General features: G+C 52.4%; 10 protein-coding genes across 10 annotated transcripts; 4 read left to right on the forward strand and 6 right to left on the reverse strand.

The window, feature by feature from the left end:
• Positions 1–92: 92 nt before the first annotated feature.
• ACHE_80655S (MICOS complex subunit MIC26/MIC27) lies at positions 93–969 on the forward strand (the record flags this gene model as incomplete). Its single annotated transcript, XM_043284049.1, has 3 exons — positions 93–119; positions 171–263; positions 319–969. 3 exons carry the CDS (start codon positions 93–95, stop codon positions 967–969), a joined length of 771 nt encoding a protein of 256 aa, XP_043141268.1.
• A 420-nt stretch (positions 970–1,389) lies between these two features.
• On the reverse strand, positions 1,390–5,131 carry ACHE_80656A (M protein repeat protein; the record flags this gene model as incomplete). The annotated part of the gene is made up of 3 exons (XM_043284050.1): positions 1,390–1,513; positions 1,571–1,641; positions 1,778–5,131. 3 exons carry the CDS (start codon positions 5,129–5,131, stop codon positions 1,390–1,392), a joined length of 3,549 nt encoding a protein of 1,182 aa, XP_043141269.1.
• Positions 5,132–6,233: 1,102 nt separating this feature from the next.
• Positions 6,234–8,979, reverse strand: ACHE_80657A (uncharacterized protein; the record flags this gene model as incomplete). Its single annotated transcript, XM_043284051.1, has 2 exons — positions 6,234–6,415; positions 6,465–8,979. The coding sequence occupies 2 exons, from the start codon at positions 8,977–8,979 to the stop codon at positions 6,234–6,236; spliced, it is 2,697 nt and encodes an 898-aa protein (XP_043141270.1).
• A 225-nt stretch (positions 8,980–9,204) lies between these two features.
• On the forward strand, positions 9,205–10,698 carry RRD1 (serine/threonine-protein phosphatase 2A activator; the record flags this gene model as incomplete). Its single annotated transcript, XM_043284053.1, has 3 exons — positions 9,205–9,845; positions 9,896–10,247; positions 10,300–10,698. The coding sequence occupies 3 exons, from the start codon at positions 9,205–9,207 to the stop codon at positions 10,696–10,698; spliced, it is 1,392 nt and encodes a 463-aa protein (XP_043141271.1).
• A 179-nt stretch (positions 10,699–10,877) lies between these two features.
• Positions 10,878–11,756, reverse strand: ACHE_80659A (uncharacterized protein; the record flags this gene model as incomplete). Its single annotated transcript, XM_043284054.1, has 1 exon — positions 10,878–11,756. One exon carries the CDS (start codon positions 11,754–11,756, stop codon positions 10,878–10,880), a length of 879 nt encoding a protein of 292 aa, XP_043141272.1.
• A 77-nt stretch (positions 11,757–11,833) lies between these two features.
• Positions 11,834–12,093, reverse strand: ACHE_80660A (uncharacterized protein; the record flags this gene model as incomplete). Its single annotated transcript, XM_043284055.1, has 2 exons — positions 11,834–12,030; positions 12,081–12,093. 2 exons carry the CDS (start codon positions 12,091–12,093, stop codon positions 11,834–11,836), a joined length of 210 nt encoding a protein of 69 aa, XP_043141273.1.
• Positions 12,094–14,408: 2,315 nt separating this feature from the next.
• Positions 14,409–20,182, reverse strand: NOT4 (CCR4-NOT core ubiquitin-protein ligase subunit MOT2; the record flags this gene model as incomplete). The annotated part of the gene is made up of 6 exons (XM_043284056.1): positions 14,409–16,606; positions 17,784–19,303; positions 19,356–19,724; positions 19,791–19,906; positions 20,003–20,069; positions 20,130–20,182. The coding sequence occupies 6 exons, from the start codon at positions 20,180–20,182 to the stop codon at positions 14,409–14,411; spliced, it is 4,323 nt and encodes a 1,440-aa protein (XP_043141274.1).
• Positions 20,183–20,620: 438 nt separating this feature from the next.
• NUO31 (complex I 30 kDa subunit family protein) lies at positions 20,621–21,586 on the forward strand (the record flags this gene model as incomplete). The annotated part of the gene is made up of 3 exons (XM_043284057.1): positions 20,621–20,777; positions 20,839–21,488; positions 21,536–21,586. The coding sequence occupies 3 exons, from the start codon at positions 20,621–20,623 to the stop codon at positions 21,584–21,586; spliced, it is 858 nt and encodes a 285-aa protein (XP_043141275.1).
• Positions 21,587–21,823: 237 nt separating this feature from the next.
• On the forward strand, positions 21,824–23,211 carry ACHE_80663S (BUD22 family protein; the record flags this gene model as incomplete). The annotated part of the gene is made up of 2 exons (XM_043284058.1): positions 21,824–22,072; positions 22,132–23,211. 2 exons carry the CDS (start codon positions 21,824–21,826, stop codon positions 23,209–23,211), a joined length of 1,329 nt encoding a protein of 442 aa, XP_043141276.1.
• Positions 23,212–23,411: 200 nt separating this feature from the next.
• Positions 23,412–26,096, reverse strand: ACHE_80664A (Zn(II)2Cys6 transcription factor; the record flags this gene model as incomplete). The annotated part of the gene is made up of 7 exons (XM_043284059.1): positions 23,412–24,531; positions 24,581–24,751; positions 24,799–25,412; positions 25,461–25,546; positions 25,596–25,801; positions 25,849–25,965; positions 26,023–26,096. 7 exons carry the CDS (start codon positions 26,094–26,096, stop codon positions 23,412–23,414), a joined length of 2,388 nt encoding a protein of 795 aa, XP_043141277.1.
• Positions 26,097–26,168: the final 72 nt, after the last annotated feature.

Below are 26,168 nucleotides of genomic sequence, written 5' to 3' on the forward strand. Positions count from 1 at the left end.
CTTGGCGCAACCTTTCTTCGGCCGTCGTCACTTTCCCAAGAGAACCTCGCTCTCACAATAATACATTTTGAGCCATTGGCTAACTCGTCGAAATGTCATTCCGGCCAGTGTTGAAGCAGGTGAGTCCTCGTTTCCTCTTCTGGCTGCCATTTCTATACTGACATCTGCAGCGGGCTGTTGCTCCGATCGCTGCCACCCTTCTGGCGGGTGGTATCTCGCTCTATCCCAACCGGACGGCATTCGCAGAGGCCCCGAGGGACAATGTACGTCTCTTTGAGTTTGAATAATTGTGTATGGTATCTAATACGTCAATTGCAGAGAAAACCAATCTACGACGACTTCCCCGAGCTCTCAGAACCTGCTCCCGCCAAATCCGCCCCCATCGCGATCCCAGAAGCCCCCAAGACCGAGTCCCCCTCGACCTCCACTCCCTCCTCGTCGTTGACCTCGTCGCCCACCCCGACAGACATCCTGACGAGCCAGGTCCGCCAAGCCCGTCTCTTCCTGTACGAGAACTCGCTCGCCGCGGAAACCGGCTTCAACAACTTCCTCTCGCGGGCCCTGCACATCGAGAACGCCTTCACCAACACCATTGCGTCTCTGGCTCCAGCCCCCGAGTCCGGCGAGCGGTTGATGCCCGGCGGCGTGTACGTTATCGTCGCCGCCATGGCTGGCTCCATCGTCTCGCGCAACCGGGGCTTCATCCTGCGCTCTGCGTCACCTCTTGCGTTCGGCACCGTGGCTGCGTGGACTCTGCTCCCCGTTACTATGCGGAATGTCTCTGATTTGGTCTGGGAGTATGAGAAGCGGGTTCCGGCTGTTGCGGAGAACCATCTTCTGCTGAGGGAGAAGGCGGAGCATATCTGGCACACTGGCATTGCGCACAGTGGTATGGCGCGGATGATGATGGAGGAGAAGATTGGTGAGGGCCGGAAGAAGCTTGAGGAATTGGTGAGGAAAGGTCATTAAAATTGGGTTTTTTGATTTGAAGATTTGATAAATAGCCCTTTCTTTTCCTCCCCCCGCCGTGGTGTGGAGGGGTTTGCATAAGTACTGCTACTACTACTACTGCTACATAGATGTATTGTTAGGTTGTCTTGACTCGAAGGAATGTTCCCTTTGTTGAAATTCATTCATTGCTTCATTGCGGTCTATCCACTGCTAGTCAGATGCATTCCCGTTTGTCCGTAGAAGCGTGATACACAAGATATGTTGCAATTCTCAAACCCGAAAGAGTAACCCTCAGATCTAAAGTGGAAACATGGCTGAGCATCATCTCGATATTACATGTACACACATACAAGTCTAATTGATACAAAGGAAATTATTATTTAAACCATCCCAAAACATTCACCATTCACCGTTCACCATCTCCTCCAACATGACCGGTTACGACGATGCCTCTCCAGATCGCTCACTTCTGCTTCGCAACATCAGCTCAGGGCGGGGTGTTGACGGATGGCTGTTCTCGCCGGTGACTTTCTCGGATAAGTTCACGAGGTCGGTGACGAGTCTAACATGCTGTTAGCGCTGATCATCAAGGAAGCGTTGGAAGAAGAGGGAGGAGTACCGTCTGTGTTCATCGCACCAGTCATCGTTGGTCGTTCGAATAAACTTAAGCTGTTCCTGAAGGCTGGCCATCTACAGAAGAAGAGAAAAACGAACAAACGCGTTCTCATTAGTAAAATGTCAATAAAGAGGGAACTTGGACAAGGGGCGGGTTGGGTTATAGGAAGGGGTGGTAAATGGAAAGTCCGGAAGAGTAGGGATGTCCCACCGTTCCCTCAATAGATGAACCGAGGTCCTCACCTTCCGTTGCGGCTGGACCAGCGTCCTCCTTGTTCTCTGGCGCCCATCGACTACCTTCGAGGCCAGTGCTGCCCTTGGCGCCACTCTTCAATGCTGCCACTTCGGCTTCCAACTCGCGAACACGCTTGCGGCTGGCTGCGATTGCCGAATCGACTTCACCCAGCTGGTTCAGTAGCGACATGTTCTTGTCGATCTGGTCATTCAAGTCCTTCTCGCCCTGGGCGAGTTTCTCCTCGAAGGTCCGGGCTTGCATCTTGGACTGCTCGAGCTCGTTGCTGGCAGCCTCACTCTTGGTCTTAAGCTGGGTCAGTTCCTCCTGCGAGGCCGCAAGTTGGTTCAGGACGTTGTCGATCTCAGCCTTGGCGATGTCGGATGCACCGAGAGACTTCTGCAGTTCTTCCACTTGCGCATTAGCAGCCTGGACCTTCTGCTCCAACTCAGCCTTCTCAGCACTGTGCATGCTGGCCAGTTCATCACCAGCAGTGTTCGACTTGGCCTCAGCGTCTGCCAATTTGTGCTCAAGGTCCACAATTGTTGACTTAAGACCCTCAACGACAGAGGTGTCCTGCGCCGCGGACTGGGCCTCAGCCAGCTGGCCCTTAATTTCAGCCAACACCTCGTCGTGGGATTTCTGGAGCTCATCAAGCTTAACCTGGTTGGAAGATTCGAGATCGGCACGGAGCTTAGACATCTTCTCCTCCTGAGCGCCAAGGAGCGTCTCAATGGCCCTGCTGTGCTCAGCCTCGGCTTCAATAGTCTTGAATGACTGAGCTGCCTCGACCTCAGCACGCAAGCTGGCCTTGGTCTTCTCGAACTGCTGTTGGAGTTCCGCAATCTCCTTCTCCCGGAGCTCGGCCTGCGAGGCAATCTCACCCGTGTGGCGTTCCAAGACAGTCTTCAGCTCGGCCTCGACGGCCTCCACCTTTTGTCCATGGTTGGATTCCAAGTCCTGGTGTTTCGAAATCAGGTCGTTGTACTTGAGCTGGATGTCACGCAGAGCACCCTCGTGGGATTCAGAAGCCTCAGCACGGGCCTTTTCGAGCTCCGCAGAGTGCTCTGCCTTTAACGCCTCCAGGGCTTGCGAGTGATCCTCAGTGACGCCAGTAGCTTGCTGGGCGTGCTCTTCGAGTGCCTTCTCCGCGGCAGCGGCACGCTCCTCGTTGGCCTTGACCTTGTCCTCAAGAGTGGAGAGGTTCTGCTGCAATGCCTCTACTTCTTGCTGTTTGCTCTGAGCAGCCTCCTCGCCAGTCGACAGTTGAGACTCCAGGGCGGCGATCTTCTCCTTAAGGGAATCGATCTCCTGGCTGGAGCTAGCACCCTTTTCTGCAGATTGCTTGGCTTCGGTCAAGGCTTGCTCGGATGTCTCAATTTTCTGTTGGAGCGACTGCAGTTCCGCCTCATGCGCAGTCTTGATCTCGTTGACAGCTTCCTCTCGCCCCTTCAGCGCAGCCGCATTGGCAGCTTCAAGCGCCTCTCGAAGCTCTTGGAGCTCCTGGGACTTGGCGGTAGAGTCGGACGATTCGACAGCCTCCTTGGCCACGGCCAATTCCTGCGCGTGGGATGCAGTAGCAGACGCAAGAGCCTCTTCGTGCTCAGACTTGAGCTTGGCAATTGCTACTTCGTGGTTGGATTCCAACTGCTTGAGCTTCTCACTCAATTCCGTCGCGGCCGTTGCGCGGGTCTCTTCGAGCTCACTCTGGAGCTTTTCCAAGGCCTGCTTGAGCTCTACAACCTCCTTCTCCTTCTCAGTCACAGCCTCTGGCGACGAGGCCTCATATTCGCCCTTCTTTTCTACGTCTGCGGGCTCAGTTTCACTGAGTTTGGCTTCGAGCGATGCAACCTTCTCTTCAAGACCCAAAACGGTTTGCTTAGCGTTCTCCTCAGCGGCGCGCACCTCCTGCTCCTTGGCATCGTCCAATCGCTGCATTTCCGTGTTCAGATTCTCGATAACCTGGTCGCGTCCCTTGAGTTCCCGCTCCAGACCTTCGAGAGCCATGGCCTTCTCCTCTTGAAAAGTGGCCTTGAGGGTTTCGAGTTCCTGCTTGAGGCTGTTGACTTGCTCCCCATATTCCGTTGCAGCGGCCTTTTGCTCAGACAGCTCCTTCTCAAGCGCCTCCATCTGGGCTTGGTGAGATTGCTTCAGCTCCTCAAAGGCGGCAGCAGTTTTCTCGTCACCCTGCTCAGCAGCGGATTTCGCAGCGTTCTCCAGGTCCTGAACCGACTTTTCTTCCAATTCCTTCCGCTTGGTGTCTGCCTCTTCGAGCTGCATCTGCAAGGCCTTGAGCGCCTGCTCGTGGCTTGCAGTCAATCGCTCGACTTCAGCGGCATGCTCAGCCTTGAGACCATCAGAAGCAGAGTCATCCTTGATGGAATCACCCTCTCCAGAGACAGAGAGTTGACCTAACTTTTCGTTGACCGACTCCAATTCTGCACGGAGACTGGCGACAGTGCCTTCACTTTCCGAAAGCTGGTTTTGGAGCGCCTGCAGCTTTTCAGCATCCTGCTCAGCAGACTTGGTAGCTGAAGACGGGGTAGCCGTGCTTAGTCTCTTGCGTGCATCGGAAACAGCACTTGGCCTCGTCGTGCTGGTGGAAGTCGGACGGGAGGTGGGCCGCGTGGCAGTAGTCGACGTGCGAGTCGCAGAAGTCGAAGTGGCCGGTTTCGTAGCCGGCTTGGTAGTAGAACCTACCAAGCTGCTCGGACGAGACGTGGTCTTCCGTTCTGCTGTTGTGCCAGCCACACTAGATCTGCGGTCCAAGGTGGATGTGGTTGGCTTGGTGGGGGCGCGGGTGGAGGGAGTGCCCGCGAGCGACATGCGCTTGGCCGTTCCAGAGATACCCTTCTTCTCATCGCTAGAGCTCAAGCGCGACTTTTCATCTGCAGAGCTGCTGACAGATGCGCGGGAACGATGGGAAGCGGTCGTGGCAGAGCTCAGGGGTCTGCGGGTCGCAGTGGAAGCGGTGGTTGTGGTCGGACGCGTAGGGGGTTTGCTTAGCGTACTACCGTTGGTGGACGTGCGCGAAGAAGCGGTGGTAGTCTTGGGAGTCGATGTCGTGGAAGTAGGCCGTTTAGTGGTGGGGGTCGAACCCGACAAGGGCCGCTTGGTCGTGCCGGTGCTGGTGGAAGAAGCGGTCTTGGTAGGAGACGATGGCTTGACATTTTCCTTGGAACTTTCCTGGTCCTTGCCGGCCTCAGGGCTGGTAACGGGATCCTCACTGCCGGACATAACAGAGGATTCGACGGGAGTGGCCGGAGGAGGGATGTTCTCCGTATCGGTATCTGTAGCCGGAGGGGGAGCGACGCGGTCCTCGGTTGAAGCCATGGTGTTCGAAACGCGGTTTTGTTTAGGGGTGTTCTAACCACCAAAGCGTCAGTAATTGAATTTCTTCGGTGGTAAATGATGAATTGGTGTATCATAAGAAGGCCAGATAAGTAAAAAAAAAAAAAAAAGGAGGCAGAAACGGTCAAGAACGGAGGTATGTGTCAGGACTCAGGAACGGCAACGAATTGAAGCCACCGCAGCAGCCAGACTAGACAACGGCCGTAGACAACCCTTGATGTCCAGCGATCCCTTTGAGTCAATTTGATCTGGCTTGCGCTTTTTTGCCTTGCGCGCGGGAGGCATCGGTCACGCTTCGAATGAGAGGTAGATGCGGCGGCTTCAACGCTGCTTGAACGCAGAGAAAAAAGGAAGGTACTCACAGATAATTTGTAGACAGGGAGTAGACCGGTTTAGAGGTCAGATATTAATTATGTTCCTCTGCTGTATGGCCTACTGCGGTGGTTAGAACACGGGGGGTAAGGACAGGTGGGAGGAGACACGAGGAAAAACAGACCTGCGACAACAACAGAGAAATAGAAAAACAGAATTAAAAGCAGATTACAAAAACGAGTAGAGAAAAGAGAACAACAAAGAATTAAATAAATAAGACACTGTACACAGAGAGAGAGGAAAGTAGAGGGAGTGTGTGTAGGAGAAGAGAGAGAGGAGGGAAGATTGCGGAGAGGAGAAGAACGACGGGCGGAGACAATAAGGGGAGATCGACAGTGCAGTATGCAAACGAGTGGAATACTGTGGACTGTGGACAGTTGGCATACTACTACGTATGTATGTAGATATGGTTTGAATACTATAGAGGATTTTATGTATGTCAATTGTATATTGTAGAGACTACGAGAATACCGGTGGTGGTGTGGTAGTACTTGTAGTGGCATACTTTATACATGGCGCCGAGATACTAGCAGTAAGAACCACGATGCTTGATGCTTGAGGAATATAAAGAATGATATAAGAATGCCTCCAGGGGTTATATTGTACCAGAGGAGGCTGTGGCACGATCCATGGTTCGCATGCGGATATAGAAGTGTAAACATTGCCATAACACCAGGGTATCATCATTAACAACAAAATCATGAAAAGACAACTACGCCCGCACACTCAACAACCACTCCCACTGTCGTCGTCCATCTGCCGTCTTTACCTGCAACGCAATCTTTGGCCGCATCCTGTCATGCACCTGTATCGCCTTTGTGCGCAGTTCCTGCTGGGTCCGGTTCCGCAGTCGATGCCCGAAGTGCCCTATGATCCGGAGGTACCGGTCAGGCCCTAGTTGTGTCAGTACTTCCGTGTGCCATGTGGCGTAGTGGCAACATACCCTGATACGTCCGCAGTCCATCAATCAGAGCTAGGCCCTCTTCCTGAGACCACTCACGGCCAGCGTCGTCCTCGATCACTATAGAACCGCGTGATCCATCCTGTCCGGACCTGTCCGAGATGGAGCTGTAGGGTCTTTCTGATTTTCTTCTTCGTAATCCCCGTGAATCTAGCGCTTTGATGATGGCGTTCAGTGCTCGTCCAGATTCTTTGCAGCGCACCGTACCATGCACAATCCGCTGCATCTTCATACTCGTCGTGCGATCGCAAAGCTGCCGGAGGAGAACAAGCACACGACGAAAGTGATCATGAATTCCAGGGAACATGTCCGCGTCGGTATAGTACACCTTGAAACAGGCAAAAACCAACTTCACCATTTCCGGAAACACTCGTGCTTCGAATTCGTCCACTAGGTCACACGCATAGACTTCATCACGAGTTCCATTGGACGTGGTGGCCAAATGATAGGCTTGGTCAAGCAATCTCTCTCCTTCACAGCGAATGCTCCCGAAGAGATTATCACATTGTCTGAGCATCATGTCAGACGGCCGATAATCCCTTTCCCCATAAAGCCGAGATAGTACTCTGATTGTTGTCCATATGTTCACAAACGACTCGGCTAAAGCAGGATCAACCAGTTGCTTCAGTTCTTTGGCTGTTCTAGTCAAGATAAGCCAGTTCACTTGTTGTCCACCAAGTCTCATCGCCTCCTCCATCCATTGAAGCTTTCTGGCCTGCTCTTCTTCCTCTGCGATGGCTGCTGCCCTCTCTGCCTCGTCTTCCTCATTATCAGATTCTTCATTTTTTTCAATTTCGTTTTCGCTGTCTTCGCTCTCCTCAGTTACAAACATTGTGTTCCGATTCCTTTGAGGTCGGGTGAGTCCCGGAGAATAGCGCTCAACACGCCGTCGTTTTCTAGGCTGACGTTGTGGAAAGTCCTCTTCATCCACATCAGACGGCTGGGGAGAAGAGCTGCTGGAATCTTGTTCATCTTCCGGTTCGAAACTCGAAGCGGATCCCCGGTTGTCATTTACCGTATCATCGGGTAACTGCTCCTCTTTTGATTTGGACCCATCAGATTCTCTTTGTGTACGATTCCTCCGCGTCTCCAACTGTGCTAGTAACCTCCGTAATCTTGCATTGCCCGCTCGTTGGGCTTCACCGTCGGTTGGTTGCCTCTCCGGCGATGAGTGGTCAGATTCCTTCTCAGATTCCCCATCTGCCTGACCACTCTGTATCACCTGATCTGGTGAGCTCCGTGGCCTATGTGGTATACTCGTTCTCGTTCTGGTCGATCGATCGCCTTTGTCTACCCTATTGTCGGCCATCCTCCCCTCTTCTCTTTGTATTTGATTCCCCCGCATCTCCGGCTTTGCTTGTAAACTTCGTAATTTTTGCACTATACTCGCTGTGGCCGCTCGTCGGGCTTCGGGATCGTCCAATTGCTTCTCCTCTGACTCAGATTCGTCAGACTCATTTTCTAATTCCTCATCTGTATGACCACTGTGCATCTCCTGCTCTGGTGAACCCCGTGGTTTACTCGTTCTGCTCGACTGCTCGTCGTTTGGCGCGCTATCGACCAATCGTCCCATCTCGAAATCAGATTCATTGGATTCCCCCTCTGCATGATCTCGCATCTCCCGCTCTGGTGGTGAACTGCGTGCTTTATGTGATGAACTTGGAGGCAACCTTATCTCGACTACTGGAGTTGGCGGAGGACGCCATTTCCTGCTCTCACTGGGTCGATTGGTTTCAGCCTCGCCAAGCACCTCTGCGTTTGACTGTTCCGCCTCTGAATCACCGCTTCCATCCTGTCCAGTGTTGTTGGCGTAGGTTTCACCGGTCTCATCGCGTTCGTCAGGTTCGTCGTCACTGGATGGCACCAGGCCATTGAGAAGTGCAGTAGGAGAGAGGAAGCTCGGGAATTCCTGATTGTCTGATTGTTCGTGTGACCTTTTCCGTAGCGTACGTGTATTCGGCCGTTTGGCATTTTCAGGCTCATCGTCTGAAAATAGGCGGATCTCTTGCTCGTTGTCGTCGTCATCATCCTCTTCCTCCTCTTCCTGTTCCTCCTCATAGTTGTGCTCATCCCCACTCCCTTCGTCACTTTCCTCCTCCTCCTCCTCCTCCTCCTCTTCCTCACTCTCATGGTAGTTAACTCCCCGCATAAACATCAGCGACCTCCGGCCCCCACTCCCATTCACAACGTTAACATCACGGTCCCCCGAAGATCTAGTCTCCCGAATCCTCGTAGACCGTCGCGGCGTAATCGGCTCACTAACGCCAACCCTTTCCCTCCCAGCATCCTCTGCACGCTTCTCTGGCGACCTCGGTAATTTCCAAACATCATCGCTCTTGGTGACCTGGGCACGAGAGACCGCGTGGAGCTTGCGACGCGGCGGGAGCACACGCGAACCGGCGTTGACATTGGCGTTTGGCTTTGCGCTGCCGACATTATTCAGGATGTCGAGGGTTTGAAGGGTCGAGTCACGTTTTCGAGAGCGCGACGATGGCATTGTGTTTGTTTTACATTAGTGCACTGGTGAATTAGAGCCGTGTGGCTTCGAACAGCCCGTGTTGGGTGGTGGAAATGTTCCTTGCTCTGCGGAGATAAATTGATCTGCCACCGCCATCGTCATAACAATAGCGGAGTATATATAACTGCCACTCCTCATCTCCTACAGCTTCTTGTTCTCATATTCAATCAAAAATTCCTTCATACCAATATACCGAACAGCGCAATGACAACAAACGGCCTCCCCATCCGCGTCCTCCCAACCATCGACCCCTCCGCGGGGCCAACACACCCCTTTAGTACCCCCAGCAAGAAAATCCACGAATCCAACGACGTCTCCTCCTTCCTAACAAGCCAAGCCTATGTCGACATAATGACCTTCCTCCTGCAACTCAACCGCTCCATGTTCCCGCTCAAAAGCCCCGACACAAGCATCCAGGCCTGGGAATTGAACTGCGAGGCTGTCGAGTTCTCGGCCCCCGTGCGACAACTACAGCAGTTGTTGGCGAAGCTCGAGGAGATGCTGGAGAAGGCGCCGCCGGATCAGGGGCCGAGAAGATTTGGGAATGTGGCGTTTCGGAGGTGGTTTCAGATTGTGGAGGGGAGGGCAGATGAGTTGTTGGAGGGGTGTCTTGCGCCAGAGGTATTAGAGCAGGGTAAGGGTGGGAGTGGAGATGGGGTGACGGCGAAGGAGGAGTTGAAGGCGTATTTTCTGGGGAGTTGGGGTAGTGCGCAGAGGTTGGATTATGGAACGGGACATGAGTTAAGCTTTCTGGCGTTTCTTGGGGGGATTTGGAAGTTGAATGGGTTTCCGAGAACTGCTCCGGGAGTTGAGGAGAGGGCTATTGTTCTAGGGGTTGTGCAGCCGTATGCCATGCCCGAACACATTGACTTTGAGCTCTGGACTGACAATTCAGGTATCTCGAGCTCATCCGGACCATTATCAAACGATACACCCTAGAACCAGCAGGCTCACATGGAGTATGGGGTCTAGACGACCACTCATTCTTACCCTACATCTTCGGAGCTGCCCAATTCGCCCCTGCGATGACAGACTCCGAGCCGTTGCCTGAAGAAGGCTCGCTACCAGATGCACCAGACCCAGGGGGCGTTGCTAAAGCGAACATCGTCGAGAGAGAGCGCAAAACCAACATGTACTTCTCCGCAGTGGGCTTTATCTACGATGTCAAACGTGGTCCATTCTGGGAACATAGCCCAATGCTTTATGATATTTCTGGGATTCGAACAGGATGGGCCAAGATCAACAAGGTGCCATAACCTCACTAGCCCTATGAGGAGTTCCCGTTGCTGACAGTCACAGGGCATGATCAAAATGTACAACGCAGAAGTCCTCTCCAAATTCCCCGTCGTTCAGCACTTCCCATTCGGCTCGCTGTTCAGCTTCGAACGCGACCCTAACGCCATCGCACCTCAGACCCAACCTCAGTCGCAACCACCAACTGCCAGACCAGCACCCCCATCAGCAGGGCCGGGACCAGGGACCAAATCTCCATGGGCCACCGCAGGAGGTACAGCAGCACCAACGGTAGCGCCGTGGGCGACAGCGAGAGTACCCCCTTCTGCCTCTTCCTCGCTCCCAGATACGTCGAGGTTACCGCCGGGGCCGATGGCTCCGACTAGGGCTCCGTGGGCGAAACCTGCTGGGTCTGGTGGTGATTCTGGGGATTTGGGGCAGACGAAGGCTCCTTGGGCGAAATGAATGTGATACGAGTTATGTAGTTTGATGTTTTACGACCATCTACTACGATATACCCTATTGCACGAGGAATGAGGAATGTATTCTGACTATATGTATGATTTGGAAAAAGTAATGCTCAAATAATTGTTGGGGTATCATGATAACACAAACGCCAGTATATATACAAGTAGGTATACAAGTTACGAAGAATCCGATCCATAATCAACCAATGCAACTGGAGCCGGGTTCTTTTCAGGCGGTTTTTCTACCTGGGGCTGAGGCTGAGACTGGGGTCCAGAAACCCTGTCATTTTCAACCTTGACATCCCGCCCATCCCTTTCAATATCAGGACCGCGAGCAGACGCCTTGGCTATCTTCCTTCGCTTGAGTCCAGGCTGCCACGCATCTTCGTCCGCAGCATTTAGAAACGGATCCACGGCCGCACGGGTATTCCCCGTCAGCTCTTGTCGGAACGCGGCTTTGCGATTTGCCAGTAGGTCCGCCGTTCGAACTCTCTTATGCTTCTTCTCTTTCCCATCTTTCTCCTTTCGAGCATCGGTCGCGAATAACGGCCGTAACCGCGTAGCCCGCACCGCATCCTCCACAGACTCGGGAGCAGCAGCACCACCGAAATCCACCAAACCAGCCCTGACTCTATCCTCCTCATTCTCTGCAACCAACTCAATCCCCAAGCTCATCTTATCCTTCAACGCTTCTGTATCCTTCTCCGTGCGCTCAAGCTGTTTCCGCTCAACCCGAAACGTCCTCCGCAACCGTCTCGATTTCTCATACGGATCATCCCAATCGCGAGACTGCCGCTCCTGCAGCTCCAAAATCCTCGAACTCTCCGTTTCTGCACGCCTCTTATCGGCCACCTTCCCCTCCAACCTCGCCAACGGATCGTCCTCCCCCTCCCTCCCCTCCCGTCCAAGCTTAAACGCAATCTCCCCCAGCCCCGCCACCGGCGGCACCTGATCCTCCCCTGTCTCCCTCTTCCTCGCTCCCTCCGTAACCACATACGCCGTATTCTTCGGATCCGTGCGAATCTCAATCCACCCACCGCATGCGGTATGTTTCATCCGAAAACTGAATATGGGCGTGGAATAGTAGTTTCCGACTTTCTTCTTTTCGGCGTTGAAGCGTACGCCTTGTCCAATTATGGTTTCGTGGGGGGTGCAGGTTGTGCACCAGATTGCGAAGGGCATCTCGAAGCGGACGGTTGGGATGGTTTTGGTGCGCGTTTGTTTGTTGAGGTTTGTCGGGGTGCCGGTGTCGTCGGGGGGATAGTACCTGGTACTGTCAGGGGAATGTACAGGTCAGTAGGAAGTTTGGATGATACTAACCTCCCCATATCTAGATTGGTTAGCTATGTTTGCGGCATGGTGCTGGCTTCGGATACTTACTGAAGCCCTGCATTTTGGCGGATTAGCTGGCTTGACCAGCTCACTTATCAGTCAGTCGCAGTAGACCAGTCTGTCAGCTTTATATCGGCAAAGCCGGTATGGTGTGTTGGAGGAAAGTCATGATGAAGTTTAGATTGAGCGCGATGGCGGATGATAAGTTAGTTATGCAGTAAATTGCTTAGTAATACAAACATAAGTGTTTATGCAACTTTACATAACTTCAAACCATGACTGCTTTAGTACGGCAGGCTGCCGCACCCCCGGAAAAGACGACATCTGCGCCGACAAGCTAGAAAACTGGTCTCGGGCCGGCGCAGCGGATGCCAGATGGGCGTACAGCCTCCCTAGCCTTACCCACGGAGCGAGTCGGTACAAGAGGACGGGAAGTATCTTCTGGGGCTTCTTCAGTGCGGAGCACATGTTTACATATGCGGGTCATCGGCTGTTGCCAGTAATGTTCGGGATGCGTTTAAGGATATTTATCGTGGCAGTCATGTTGAAAATTCCAACTGCGAGACTGGCAAGGATGAGCCGGAAGAAGCGTTTGTGAATTCGTTGCAAATGGAGGAACGGTTTGCAATGGATATATTTGGTTAGATAGAAGCTATCCGGTTGATTGATGGGTAGCAGTGATAGCAGTTAGACTAAATAGCATTGGTTTTTTGTGGTTGTCATGTTATATCAGTGCCATATGGGATGTAACAATCTAGAAGACAACTTGGCAGGCAACAGTTTGGCACCCTCTCTGCTAAATTGCCATCTTTCATCACGCCCGGAAACGCTTGCAGCCCGCAAAATATGCCATCGATCGGTTTTTCAATTTTTATACATCCTCTGAAACATGGAATTGGTCGCATGCACACTTGCACGCAGATGGCAATATAGTTAATATATGCCATGGTATAGATGGCTCAGCGTCTTCTTTTGTCTCCATTGTGTCAGGTGCTTTTTCAAATTGGGCATGATCGCGAGGTCCCATTGACAAACAGCTCAAGAGCCGGTGTTGAAGGCGTCGCTTGGCTTGTTCAAAACATATAGTTGCGAGTGCCCTTTCGGTATAGACATGGTCTGTCATCAGGCCCTGTTTTAAACGGTTAGGCCTGCAAGAACCGAAATCCGGATAGTACGAGGGCATTTACCGACTTCTATCCAGCATAACCCACTTCATTTGTTGGCCTCACTGTTTCCCATTCTGGAAACACATGAGAATCCCCGAGTATATTCACCCACTGTGGTAATCATGTTTGACTCCCTAATAAATATGCTTAGACGTATGGAAAACAGAGGCCAAGAAAAAGCCCATTGTGCTGTGCCCAGCAAAGTCATTATTCGCCTTGCTGTTATTTGCCGTTTGTTCCGAAAATATACAGGCTCGGCGCTCGGGTTCACACAACTGGCCCCGGCGAGCCTCTAATGCCATTGTATGGCGGGCCTGATATCTTTGTGAAAACATGTCCATGTCATGTCTCAGTGATGGCTTTTGAGCACACCCACTCGCGAAGTTGGTTACAGGCCATTGAAACCTAGGCCTGATTTACTCAACTGGCCTTATTTGTTCAATTAAAAGACGTCTCCATTTTCTTAGTCTGAAATCAAGTTAGCCATGACTCTTGTGGAATGTGTTGGTATTCACTCTCACTCGTAAAGGAGACTGTCGTCTAATATTTGTATTGTCCGTAAAACATAACAACTGCAATGGACGGCTAAGGGCCATCTACTTTCTGCTTCACATGGTGAGCCAGGTGATCGTGCAAGGTATGTCAATAAAGCCGATGATGGAAAAGACGATGATGCTTGAGATTGAAGGAAAAAGCAGCATCTAACAGAAAGTCGGTGTTGAGAATTCACTTGTTTTCAATCAGAGCTAGTAGCGAGGAATGCGAAGCCCGGAATCGAAGGAAGGTGTATAACTTGCACTGGGCTGTGGAAAATTAGTGATGTTATTTTGAGACCAATGGACCAGAAATGTGCCGCGACGCCCATTTGACACGAATCGAGACTGAAGTGGAAGTAACCTCGAGACGAAGTGCAAGGAGATGAGAGGGGAGAAGAGGAAAGGGGGTTCTGATCAGGGTCTTAGTGAATGATGGGCAGCCTATTCATTATGGACAATCTAATTGAGGATTGAATAAGCCAAGTCATTTGAGAAAGAACTAAGGAGGATATCATAAGGAATATTTCAACATACTATGTACACTGACAGGCCCGACAAAAAGTAGAGATAACTTATGTACAATACAGAAGGTAACATAAACACTGTACATCATAACAGATATGTTGTTCGTGAGAAGAAAAGAAACGGAACATAACCATACATCAGGTCACAAGTTAACCTTCAACAGCCGTAGCCAAAGCCTGCTGAGCGAGCTTCTTGTTCCGCTTCACCAACGCATTAAGCTTCTTATCAATCGAATCCAGCTCCTTCCGTGAAGTTTCGAGTTCCTTCTGCGACTTGATGGCGAACGAACGCAGCTCTTCGTCTGTCATGCCGACAACGTCGTCGAGATCGGGGATATGGCCCATAACCACGCCGGCGGCACCAAGCATGTGCTTAGCGGTAGCTGCGGCAAAGGACCGGACAGAAGCAGCCGTTGCGTTGACCAGTTCAGCAGTGTTGGCAATGGCCCAGTTGTGGGTTCGGGTGCTGTCTGCCTCCATTGCAGAGAGGACGTTGGGAGGGTTTCCAGGGGCAATGTTTTCGGTTCCTGAGAAGGATGCGGTGGGGGACCCCGAAGTAAGACCGGCCGCAGCGTCGTCCACCCAGCAGAGGTTGAAATTCTCCGGCGTAGCAAAGAGTGCATCGAGACCACCACCACGGTTGGTCGTATCGGGTTCCGTGATGGGGGCGGCGGGATATTCTTGGAAGGAATCGACGGTCCACGCAATGCTTTTCTCCAGAGCGAGATATCTCTCTTCCTCCTCGGGCGACAAGTGGTGCAAAACGCATCCCCGGGGACTAATGAGACAACGATCCTTCAACATGTTGGAGTCTGCGTTGATACGGACTGGCTCTCCACGAAGCAGAGTCTTGCGATCTTCGTCCGTCAACTCAATTGGGTGCTTCAACGTTTCATAGTCTTCTGCCAAGCATTTCATATCGAACCGTTGACTTAGATTGGCCGGGTTGAACAACGGGTGGTTGTTGAGGTCAAGAGTCCCGGATCTATGAAGCTGAGAAAGCAACATCTGTAGGGGATGTGTGCGCTCTGAAAACAATTCCTTCACCGAGTTCTCACTGGCTTCAGCGTCCTTGAGCATCTGTTCTACGGTGTTGTTCGACCGCCACGTCTCCTCAGCGGGTTTCGCATCAGAAACAGGGGCTTTCTCCTCAGTAGGACTGGGCTTGCTCTCCTTGGGCTGCTTGTCCTGCGCCTTCTCCTTTTGCGCTTTCTCATCAACACTCTTGACAGCGGCCTCGTTAGACTTGGCAGGTTCAGCAGTACTTTCTGCAGCTGCACTCGATGGTCGCGCATTGGTGCTGGCCGGCGCCTTCTTGGTCTTACGCTTGCGTCCAATGATTGGTGCAATAACTGGTTCTTCCGCCAACACAGATGCCGTTTCAATCTTCTTTGCCTCGGCCTCTTTCGCCTTCTGTCTTCTTTCCTTCTTGGCCTGGCTCTTGGTCATGGACCGCACAGGTGCAGATCCGATCCTAGATGACGCAGGAGGCGAATTGGCACGAGAGACGGATGCGGACGTGTACTGGTCAACTTCAGACCCACCATCGCCTGGCGTCTCTGGCCGACTGTTAGAAGAGATACTCGGTATCCTAGAACGAGCTTTCGCTGTCGCCTGGTTAGATGACACGGACTGATTGGCAGAAACAGGGGGTGGCGTCTCGGTCTTGGGTGTGTCCACAACACGAAGAACCCGGTGCTGACGAGGGGCAGACGAATCAGATAAACGCGAAACACCGGTCATCGGGGTATTGGGACGAGAGCCAAGAGCAGATGATGGCGCTTGTCCGTGAGCACTCTGGACCGATGGTTCCACCTTGAAAGGAGAGGATTCTGGTGGCGGAGCGGTAGTGTCCGGTAGATCGAGTTTCATTGGCTTTGGCTTCGTAGTCGTAGGTGTTTCCTTCTTGTCGCCAATGGCCGTCAATTCACTTTTAGACTGAGTTCGAGACTTGCTAGCGGACTTTGACACGGGCGAGCCCAGCGAGATCTGCGAAGCATTCTTGACCCTGCTCGACGAAGGCGCAGCATCTGGAGTCTCCTTAGGTTCCGGTGATTGACGTCGGGAAATGATTTCTTGAGACTGGGACGGTGTGCCAACCCGAGAGAATGGGTGACTCAAGCCGGGAGGCACTGACGTCGCTGGACTTGACGGGTTCAACGGACTTTGCAGCAGAGATGATGCCAGATGAGACTGCGGCAAGGGAAGCCCTGGTGGAAGCGTTGGAGTTCCGGTGCGAATCGACCCGTGGGAGTCGGAGAGATGCTGAGCGCGCGAGAGGAATCCAAAACTGTCGACTGGACGCTTGTCCTTGGGCTGCGCACCGAGAGGTGGGAATTCTTCGTCAACTGATTAAACACTCGTCAGCTTCCCGTCTCACAGAGTTTTGAGTGATGAGCAACAAAAAGAAATAAAAAAAGAAAATGACGGCGAGAATGACGGCCACAAGAAACAGAACAATGAAAGCACGCTGCGAGACTCTGCAGACGAATGACGACAAGACAGTCGAGCGATACGCATGGGCAGGCACAATTAATTACACGGAAATCCTAGGCCGGTCTGACCAGGCACACAAAGCAAGGGACTATATGAACAGTTATTGTGAGAAATAGGTTTCCGATAAGAGGCCCTGTCTCCGTATATGACAACATCAGGGGCAGGGAGGTTAACGTACATAAGACCATGAACTGGAGTCATCAAGATGCCGACGGACAAAGCCAGCCCGGATGCAGAAAAGTAAGAAGAAACATAATACGATGACCACCTGGGTCAAGGTGGGTTCGAAAGACATGAAAACTTCATAAGATGTGATGAGCCCTTCTCGTCTCCGGGGATGACATTCGGAAAACAGAAAAACAAAGTAATGAGACAATATGGAAGAAAACGCCAGAGGCACGCCTAGCCCTAACTGGTTTTTGTTTTTTCAAAGAGCCGTCTGCCCAAATGCTTCGTGACAGAAATAATAAAAACGCTGTAGTATCAAAATTGCATCAAATCCGAATAAGAAAACAAAGCTCATATCCTGCACCCATTTGAAGAAGAAAAAGAAACAAGATGATATCATGTCGTAAATCAGGATCGGGGGGACGAAGTAAACACAATGCAAGAGAATTGATCATGACGAATAGAATAACAAGAGGGAATCAGAGGGAAATTAAAAGATAAAGGCGAGGAAATGAAGGGGGTACAACAATCACCAGCGGTTGAATCCGCCTCCATACATCATGGTGTGATTGTACCCACCTTGTCCCTGACTCCCATAGAGTGCCTGTCCAGCAGTAGCATTGGCACCGACTTGGTGCATTCTCGCCTGCAAAATACTCGGGTCCGCAAGATCTACTACACCGCCTCCACCGGAGGAAGTGTTAGCGTGTCTGTGCTTCTTCCCCTTCTTCTTCTGCTTCTGTGGTCCAGTTTCGGGGTAGGTCCCCGTCTGGTTACCATAGAAAGAGCTGAGAAGGCCATTGGTGGGAGTCAGGGGAGGGGGGGTTTGGTGCTGTTGAAGGAAAGGAAAGAGGAACTCACGCTTCGCAGCCTCCTGGCTCTGTAAACCACCGGTATTCGTACCACTGCGACCACGCAGCAGCTCACGCATCAACTCTGGATTGGCATCCTGTTTTCCGAGGTTGGCAAGATTGGCATTGGTGAACCCATGGCCTTGGGCGAACATCCCGCCTCCGCTAATGGGAGGAGTTCCAGCAGTCTTCAGGCCGGGAGGGGGACCCTGGACTCCACTGGTGTAGTAGTTGTTGGCAAGACCGTGCTGGGGAGTGGGCGCGGCCAACGGGTTCGGAGTTCCAGATTGCATCAAAGACGCCTGCTGGTTTAACATGCGGATGTTGGGAAGGTTCTTGGCATTGGCCTCGTTGGCAAAAGAAAACCGAGATTGGCGGTTCTGTGCCTGCAACGCATTGTACTGCGCTAACTGGTTTTGAAGAAGACTGTTGCGAGCCTGGGCCGCCTGGTCAAACGCAGCACTTTGCAGAGGATCCACCAAACCAGCCTGCTGATTGTTGGCAGACTTTAGAAGCATCAACTGCTGTTGCTGAAGGGGCGTTAGGCTGCGACCTTGGAGGTTGAGGTTCTGGAACTGATTGTTCGTTGCTGAAATAGGCGATCCAACGGCAGAGTTAGTGGTGGTTCCCTGTTGGGATGGTGGCTGGATGGCACCATGAGATTCACGGGTTTCCCTGCCTCTAGCAGGAAGCGCATCATCTGGCTCACCACCGAGCTGGAGACTCCCACTTTCTCTACCCTCCTCTTCAACAGCAGCAGAGAGCAGCAGTTCCTGCTCCCGTTTCGCACGTTCCTGCTCAGCCTTTTCCCGCATCGCTCTGCGCTTAACACCACCGTACGGATCGATGAACGAGGCATGTTTTTCGATCAAAGCCATATCTTCCGCAGACAATCCTGCCGTCGAAAAGACGAACTTGAAACCAGGAGAATTGACTGCATTGAGAAGATTCTCCAGCAGCGGAGCTTCAGGGTCTGCGGGCGGCTTCTCGGGCTTCTCCTTGCGGGAAGATGCGGACGGGGAAGATCGTGCATCTGCCGGTGACGAAGTTTGACGGCGCTCTTGTGTGGCGGGCGGCTGCTTCTCAGTGCGTTTCGCTTCCTCCGTAGCAGTGGCAACCGTAGCAACGCCAGGGCGCGGACTCTGGGAAGACTGGCTACCAGTCAAGCTGCCTCGTCGTGCACGGTTGATCGGAGCGTCCTTGTTTGCCCAACTTGCGGACGATGGGAGAGCGGGTCCATCTGGCGGACGGCTGGCTGCATCATCCTTGCTGGGTTGACGGCGTAGGGCTTGAGAAATCGGCTGGGCCGATGAGCGGGCGACATGGGGGGGAATACCGTTGCCGGGACCGTTGGGCGGGCCGTTCGGATGTCCTGAGCGCTGAGTCGAAATCGTATTCATAGAGGATAAATCTTGCCGAGTATAGCTATCGCTGTCTTCGCCGGTCTCGTGGAGGAAAGTGCAATTTCGGTTATTGCATTGTTCATTACGAAGGAATGAAGAGCAGTATTTCGTCGTGCCGTATTGTGCCCTGAAAAATGTTAACATCGTGCAAGCTGATAAGGGGAGAACAGGAAACGTACCTGAGGACTCGATCGCCGTTCGCCGATCCGTCCACAGCAGCAATACACGTTGCGGCATCCGACTTGGTGGAGTAGGTAACATAGACACCTATACCCTGGTTGGGATTGCCACCGGGCTTTGCCTTGCTGACAACGATCTTCTCGATCTCTCCATACTGCCCAAAATATTCCGGTCCACGAAGTGTCTGGAGGAGCTGGTTCTCGTCGCGTATTGTGGGGTTGAGGCCGATCACATACACCAGATTCTTCTGCACGACCCTGACACCAGCCAGATTCTTCCGACTGGAGGCCTCGATTTCGCGTTTTTCGACCTCTTTTTTCTTTGCGGCCGCAGCCTTGCGATGTTTCAATGCCAAGTCCGCCTTGAACCTGTGCAGGAGAGTGAATGCGTTAGCGGGGATCCGCAACTCAGAATTGCGAAGGCGGGTTACATACTCGTCCGCATCGGGAACCTTATATTGTATGGTGCTGTCATCGTAGGGGCGTCTGCAGTTGGGACACCGGCCTTCTTCGCTGTGGGTTTTTATGTTGTTGTAACAGAATTGGCAAATCTAGTCGTTTCAGAACATGTCAGATCTGGATAAACAGCTAAACGCGAAAAGGAAGAAACTTCGTGTGTTTTCGTCCGGGAAGCGCGAGGAACGTACCTGATACCCACAGGGGCAGGGCTTGAAGTTTTTGTCCGACAGATCGAACTCTTCAATGCAAAGGGGGCTACATTAGAGAAAAGAGTGTCAGTCACGATACCTCCAAAGGGAAAGCAAGGTAACATACCAAAACTCATCGTCATCATCGATGACAGAGTCGATTTGTAGACGGCTCGACATGGTTGCCAAATGTGAATGAAGACTGTGAACGACTTTAAAAAGACCACCAAGTCCACAACGCCAACACCGAGAAAACGACAGAAAAGGAAATAAAGAAACCGGAGAGGAAGAGCGTAGGGGGAGAAGTAATGGACGGAAGAAGAAAGCAGGAGTATAGAACAGTGTCAACGACGTGGGGAAGAGAGAAGGAGAGGCGGAAAGAGGAGAGTTTGAGGCGAAGAAGAAGAAACGAAGCTCTGGGCCGCCGTTTGTGTGGTTTGTGCCGTTTGCACTGTTTGTCCGCTGTCCACCAATAAACGCCGCGTTATTCAGCCTACACCCCACGTGACTGCCTTCGCCAACTTCGAACTCCAGATCCCGCTCCGGCTGCCAGTCAAGCTCCCTCCAGCTCTCTTGTTCCTCTGTCGCTGTTCAATCGCCGCACTTCGGTCCTGCACAATGGCCTCTGCACGCTCTCTGATGCGGCTGGGCTCTGGCCGTTCTCTGGCCGTCTCCCGGGGCGTTCGCGCTTTCACCACGACCCCTCTGCAGTATTCTGCGAAGCTCTCACCCACGGAGCCCGATGTCCCCAACATGCGCTCGGCGCAGCGTCCGCGTACGTCGCCCCTTAACTGTCAGAGCTGATGGATATGTCATTAACGTGTATGTATAACTAGCTGGTGGCCCCCTCCGCGCCCCCGTGGTGAACCCTGCCGACAAGCACCTCGAAAAAGCCGAAAGCCTGCACAAATACGGACAGTACATCATGTCGTGTCTCCCGAAATACGTCCAGCAGTTCTCCGTGTGGAAGGACGAGCTGATTGTCAACACCGCCCCCACCGGTCTGATCCCCATCATGACCTTCCTGAAATACCACACCGCGGCCGAATACACCCAAGTCTCCGACATCACCGCCGTTGACTTCCCGACGAAGGACAACCGCTTCGAAGTCGTCTACAACCTGCTCAGTGTCCGCTACAACTCGCGGATCCGCGTCAAGACCTACGCGGACGAGGCGACCCCCGTACCCAGTGTGACGGGCTTGTATGAGGGTGCGTTGTGGTACGAGCGTGAGGTGTATGATATGTATGGTGTGTTCTTCACTGGACACCCGGATCTGCGCCGGATTATGACCGACTACGGTTTTGATGGTCATCCGTTGCGAAAGGATTTCCCGTTGACCGGGTATACCGAGTTGCGTTATGATGAGGAGAAGAAGCGGATTGTCATTGAGCCTCTTGAACTTACGCAGGCGTTCCGGAACTTTGAGAGTGGAACGACAGCATGGGAGCCTGTTGGACCTGGCCGTGATGACAAGCCTGAGTCGGTGCGTTTTCCCTTTCCAAATGACATGGTATATACTGACATTTGTAGTTCAAATTCCCCACTCCCAAGCCCGAGGAGAACCCCGAGGAAAAGAAATAGACTAGTGAATGTATTCGTATTTGTTTGTACATATCTATATTGTCTTTCAATTGATTGTAGTTCTGTCTTTGTAGTGACGTCCATATACGGTGTTATGTAGACGGTCTTGGCATGAAGAAAATATTCCCGATAAGATTTCTACTCCGCGACAGCCTTTTTTTTTTTCGCATTCGTCGCATCCACCCAATTATTATAATTTACACACCCAATCTCAATATACAATAAAAGAAAATCACCATGCCGAAACGCAAACACTCCGACCTCTACACCACCAAAAACCCCGTCGCGAACGACGAAACCACCCGCATCGCGAACCGCCTCTCCGTCAAATTCGACTATGAAGTCAACGTCCTCTCGCGCGCACTGAAACTCTCGCGCGGCTTCGAAAAGCAGAAAATGGGGAGACGGGGGAAGAAAGCACGGAGCGAGGAGGGTGCGAAGCCAGGGACGGTGGGGAGGTTAGAGGAAGAGAATAAGATTCTCAAGGTATGCCCGTTCTTTACAGTGTATACTGGTGTGTATACTAATGGTGATGGTAATGATAGGCCCTCGACATGGACAAAACAGCAAGCAAATACCTCCTCAAACAACTTGCGCGCACAAAACGTATCGCTGAAGCGCCTGCGTTCATTTACTTCCGGGAGAACTCGAAGAAGAGTATCTCGCTTGAGGGGCCGCAGAGTGCTGCGGAAGGGAATGTTCTTGCGAGGCTTTACAAGTCGAATCCGGTGAAGGAGGTGTTCCCGGGCATTATGGAAGGTTTCAAGAAGCTTCTGGGGTTGGAGGATGTGGCCAAGGGGAAGCAGGAGAAGCAGGGCGGTACCTCGGAGAATACGGCGCGGGGGAAGAACGAGGGTGCTAAAGAGAGCAAGCAGCCCAAGGCCAAGGTCAAGGATGAGGGTGCCATTGAGGAGACAGACGTGGACGTAAACATGGACGAAGAGGCTGCAAGTGGCAGTGAAGACTCCGACGCCTTTGCACAATTCAGCTCCCGCCTGGCCGGCTCCGACTCTGAATCCGATGACGACGACGACGACAAGGACCGCCCCGACCCTATGGCCATCTCCCCCTCCCCATCGCGCTCCCCATCCCCCGGCCTTGACCTCGAACCCTCAGCCTCCCCCTCAGCCTCTCCCGAGCCAGAACCCTCCCCCGCCAAGAAACCTAAAACCAAAACCTCCAAATCCGCCCCCGCAACAAGCACAACTTTCCTCCCCTCCCTCTCAATGGGCGGCTATATCTCCGGCTCCGAATCCGAGCCCTCAGACGACGAAGACGCGCAGCCGCGCCGCAAGAACCGCATGGGTCAACAAGCTCGTCGCGCTCTTTGGGAGAAGAAGTTCGGGTCGCGCGCGAATCACCTCAAAAAGCAGGCTGCTAAGGAGAAGAGGAATCGGGATAGTGGGTGGGATGTGCGAAGGGGTGCTACTGGTGGTGGTAGTGGTTCTGCTACTGGCGCGAATAGGGAGATGAGGGGGAATAAACTTCAGAGGGGTGGTGAGAATAAGAGGACGGAGCCTAAAGATGATAAACCGATACATCCTTCGTGGGAGGCAGCTAGGAAGGCGAAGGAGCAGCAGGCGAGTACGGCGGCATTCAAGGGGAAGAAGGTCACTTTTGATTAGCGCTTTTTTATAGGTTTCAAAGTTTGTTCAATGCATATACAAAGCAGGTATCTCGCATATATATCCAACCATCCATACCCATATACCCATATAACATATTCTCATATCGAATTCATATCCACATATCCATTCATCCATGCAAATAAACATGCAACGTAACCATAACCATAACTCATAAACAACCAAGAACAATAGGAAACCTAATCACTATTAATAAACTGCAGCCACCGATTATCCAACTCCAGCCCCTGCGGACTCTGACTCTGCCCCTGCCCTGGGCCATGACCCTGTCCCAATCGCTGCCCCTGGCCCTGACTCTGTCCCGGCTGCTGCGCACTCGCAGCCGGATCCGTCTCAAAACACGGAATCGCCGTAAACTCATCCAACTCCTGCGGGAAATTCGAGACAAAATGATCGAACCCGAAATGCGGGAGTGTTGGGATCCCAGTTGGCGAGAAATCAGATGATGGAGGGTGATGGTGGTGGTGGGCAGGGAAATCATCAGGACTGTGGTTAGCATCCGAGACGGTGTCCGGGTGAGGCGGAGGGGAGATATTCGGGATCATAGGTGTAACAGGGAGTGGTGTAGTGCCGTTGTTACTCGCTGCAGACGCAAACACAGAGCTAGGTGAAAGGGGTCCTGATTTCCAAAGCATCTCCCAGTTCTTGAACCGGTCGTAGGCCGACTCGACTATGCCGAGGTTGTTAGTGCCGCCCTGGGTAGAGCTCCATTCTTCTAATCGCCGGATCGCGCGTTCCAGGGCTTCGATGACGCTGACTGCTGAACGCGCGGAGCCTACGCCCATGGACATGATTTTGATCAGGCCCATGCCTTTGTCCAGTGCTTCGCGGAGACGTTCGGTGCGTTTTGTTAGACTTTGCGCGAGGATGACTAGTAGTGCTGCGCGGCAGGAGCTGAATTCTGTGAATGAAGCGCGGGCGAGACCGGCTTCGTCGCGGAGGAGGCGGCATAAGTCGACAATTTCAAGAGCAGCCTCAACGCAGTCGGTGACGAGGATGTTCCTGTTCTTGGAGGTGCCTGATGTCATTTTGAACGGTGGATTGGAACCCTGGGACGGAGCCGGGTTGATGCCGCGGATATTGCTGAACAAGAATGGACGACCAATCCAGATACGCGTGAGACAGTAGTCCAGCTTGAGATGCACATTTGAGCGGAAGAGAGGGTTTGCTGGGTTGAGATCTCTGCAGTGGGTGACTTCGGGGAGAGTGGCCCACCACTCGACGAGGTTTTTGCGGAGGTTTAGAAGGCGTTCTAGGCAGTCCTGCTGCTGGCCTTTTGGGAATTTGCGGAGTGATGATCTGCACTGTCAGAGGATAACGGCATACCAAGCTAAATCCAGGGACTCACATTTCATGGGCAACCTGGCCTAGTTTCAACGTCAAGTTGATCAAGGTCACCATGTTGGTATGGTTCGAGACTTGGCCGGACGGCATGAGACCGGGAAAGTCTGTTGGCAGAGCGGCGTCGACATCTGAATCGGATAGCGAGACTGGTCGTCCATGGAGGATGCTCACGCGCCTGCTTGATTAGCAACTGTTCCCAACGATATCAGGGAAGGGACACACTTCTCAATAGTATACGCTGTCCAAAAAACCCGATTCCGCACCTCAACCATCCTCCTCGAAAGCCCCTCCCCTTGATACCGTCGATGCATACCATTCTGAATCGCCATTTTCAACGCGAGTCCAAAATACGTATAACAAAGCCCCGAAGTATCCAACGGAAGCAAATAAGTCCCAATAAGCAAACAAGCCTGCACACTCCGCACAGACGTAGTCGCAATGATGTCCGGCAGCAACTTGCTTGCAAACTGATAAAACGTCAACCCGACCTCATCTTCAGAAAACCGGTGGTCTTCTGAAAGTTGGTTGACTGGTGTCGGCGATTCCATGTGTGCAAATTGAGTGCCGACGGCGAGGACCATGAGGATGGCGCAGACGGAGCCAGCATCGTCGGGGGCTAGTGATGAGGGGTCTGTATAGCAGATGTTGAGTTTGTCGAGGAGCCAGTCTTCTTCGACGTAGAAGTTGTTGGTTTGTGCATATTTGAAGAAGATTTGGACCAGGAAATCGGCCACGTAGCGTGGCGGGAGACAGGTGATGGAAGCCACCAGGGACGAGCCGGACTGCAACTGAGTCGCACGCCAGTGGTCTTCAAATGTTTCAGTTTCGGTAGAAGCCTGCGCGGTTAGACATGGTTAATGTCAACAAAGGGTAAAGGGAAGTACCTCCGGCACAGCAGCCTTAATCCATTCATCGATTTTCTGCCGAATTTTCATGGAAAAATTAAGATACGAGAATTCTCCAGAATACTCTATTCAATTAGCACACCCCCATCATCAAGATAGATAGAAAAAACGTACGAGTCGTATTGTCAGACATAGGCTTGATAACAAAATCCTCATCGTCGATAGTCAAATCCTCCAGATCCTCGACATCGACCGAGGACCCGCGATGATGCTGCTGGTTCAGCTTCTCCGCCGCGGTGCGCAGCGACGGCAGATCCAGCGATAAATGAGGGACATAGTGATGCAAAATTCGTTCCATGTAGTGGACTCGATCGTCCTCGCTGCGTCTGTTAGCATGACCCTTTTTTAAAGAGAGAGAAAGACGTACGAAGACCGCGGCGGCTGCTCTTGTTGAGTGAAAAGACACTGGCGACGATAGCGCGTGCAGCGACGACAAGGGACGCCTCCTTCGCATTTTTCTTTAACACGGCGACACCCGTCGCATCTGGTTTATTTGGTTAGATTGTAGGTATGATACATGGTAGAGAGGTGCATAACTCACGCTCTGACGGCGCGCTTGCGGTTCTCGTCGGAGACACGAGGCCGTTTAGACTGCCCTTGCGAAGGACTATCCATTTTCAGAATCTTTGAGCATAGTCTGCTTTATATAAATGAGATATTTAATACTCTCATATATCGAAGTATGGT

Source organism: Aspergillus chevalieri, chromosome 8 (assembly GCF_016861735.1).
Source record: "Aspergillus chevalieri M1 DNA, chromosome 8, nearly complete sequence".
In the NCBI taxonomy this organism is placed as follows: Eukaryota; Fungi; Ascomycota; class Eurotiomycetes; order Eurotiales; family Aspergillaceae; genus Aspergillus; species Aspergillus chevalieri.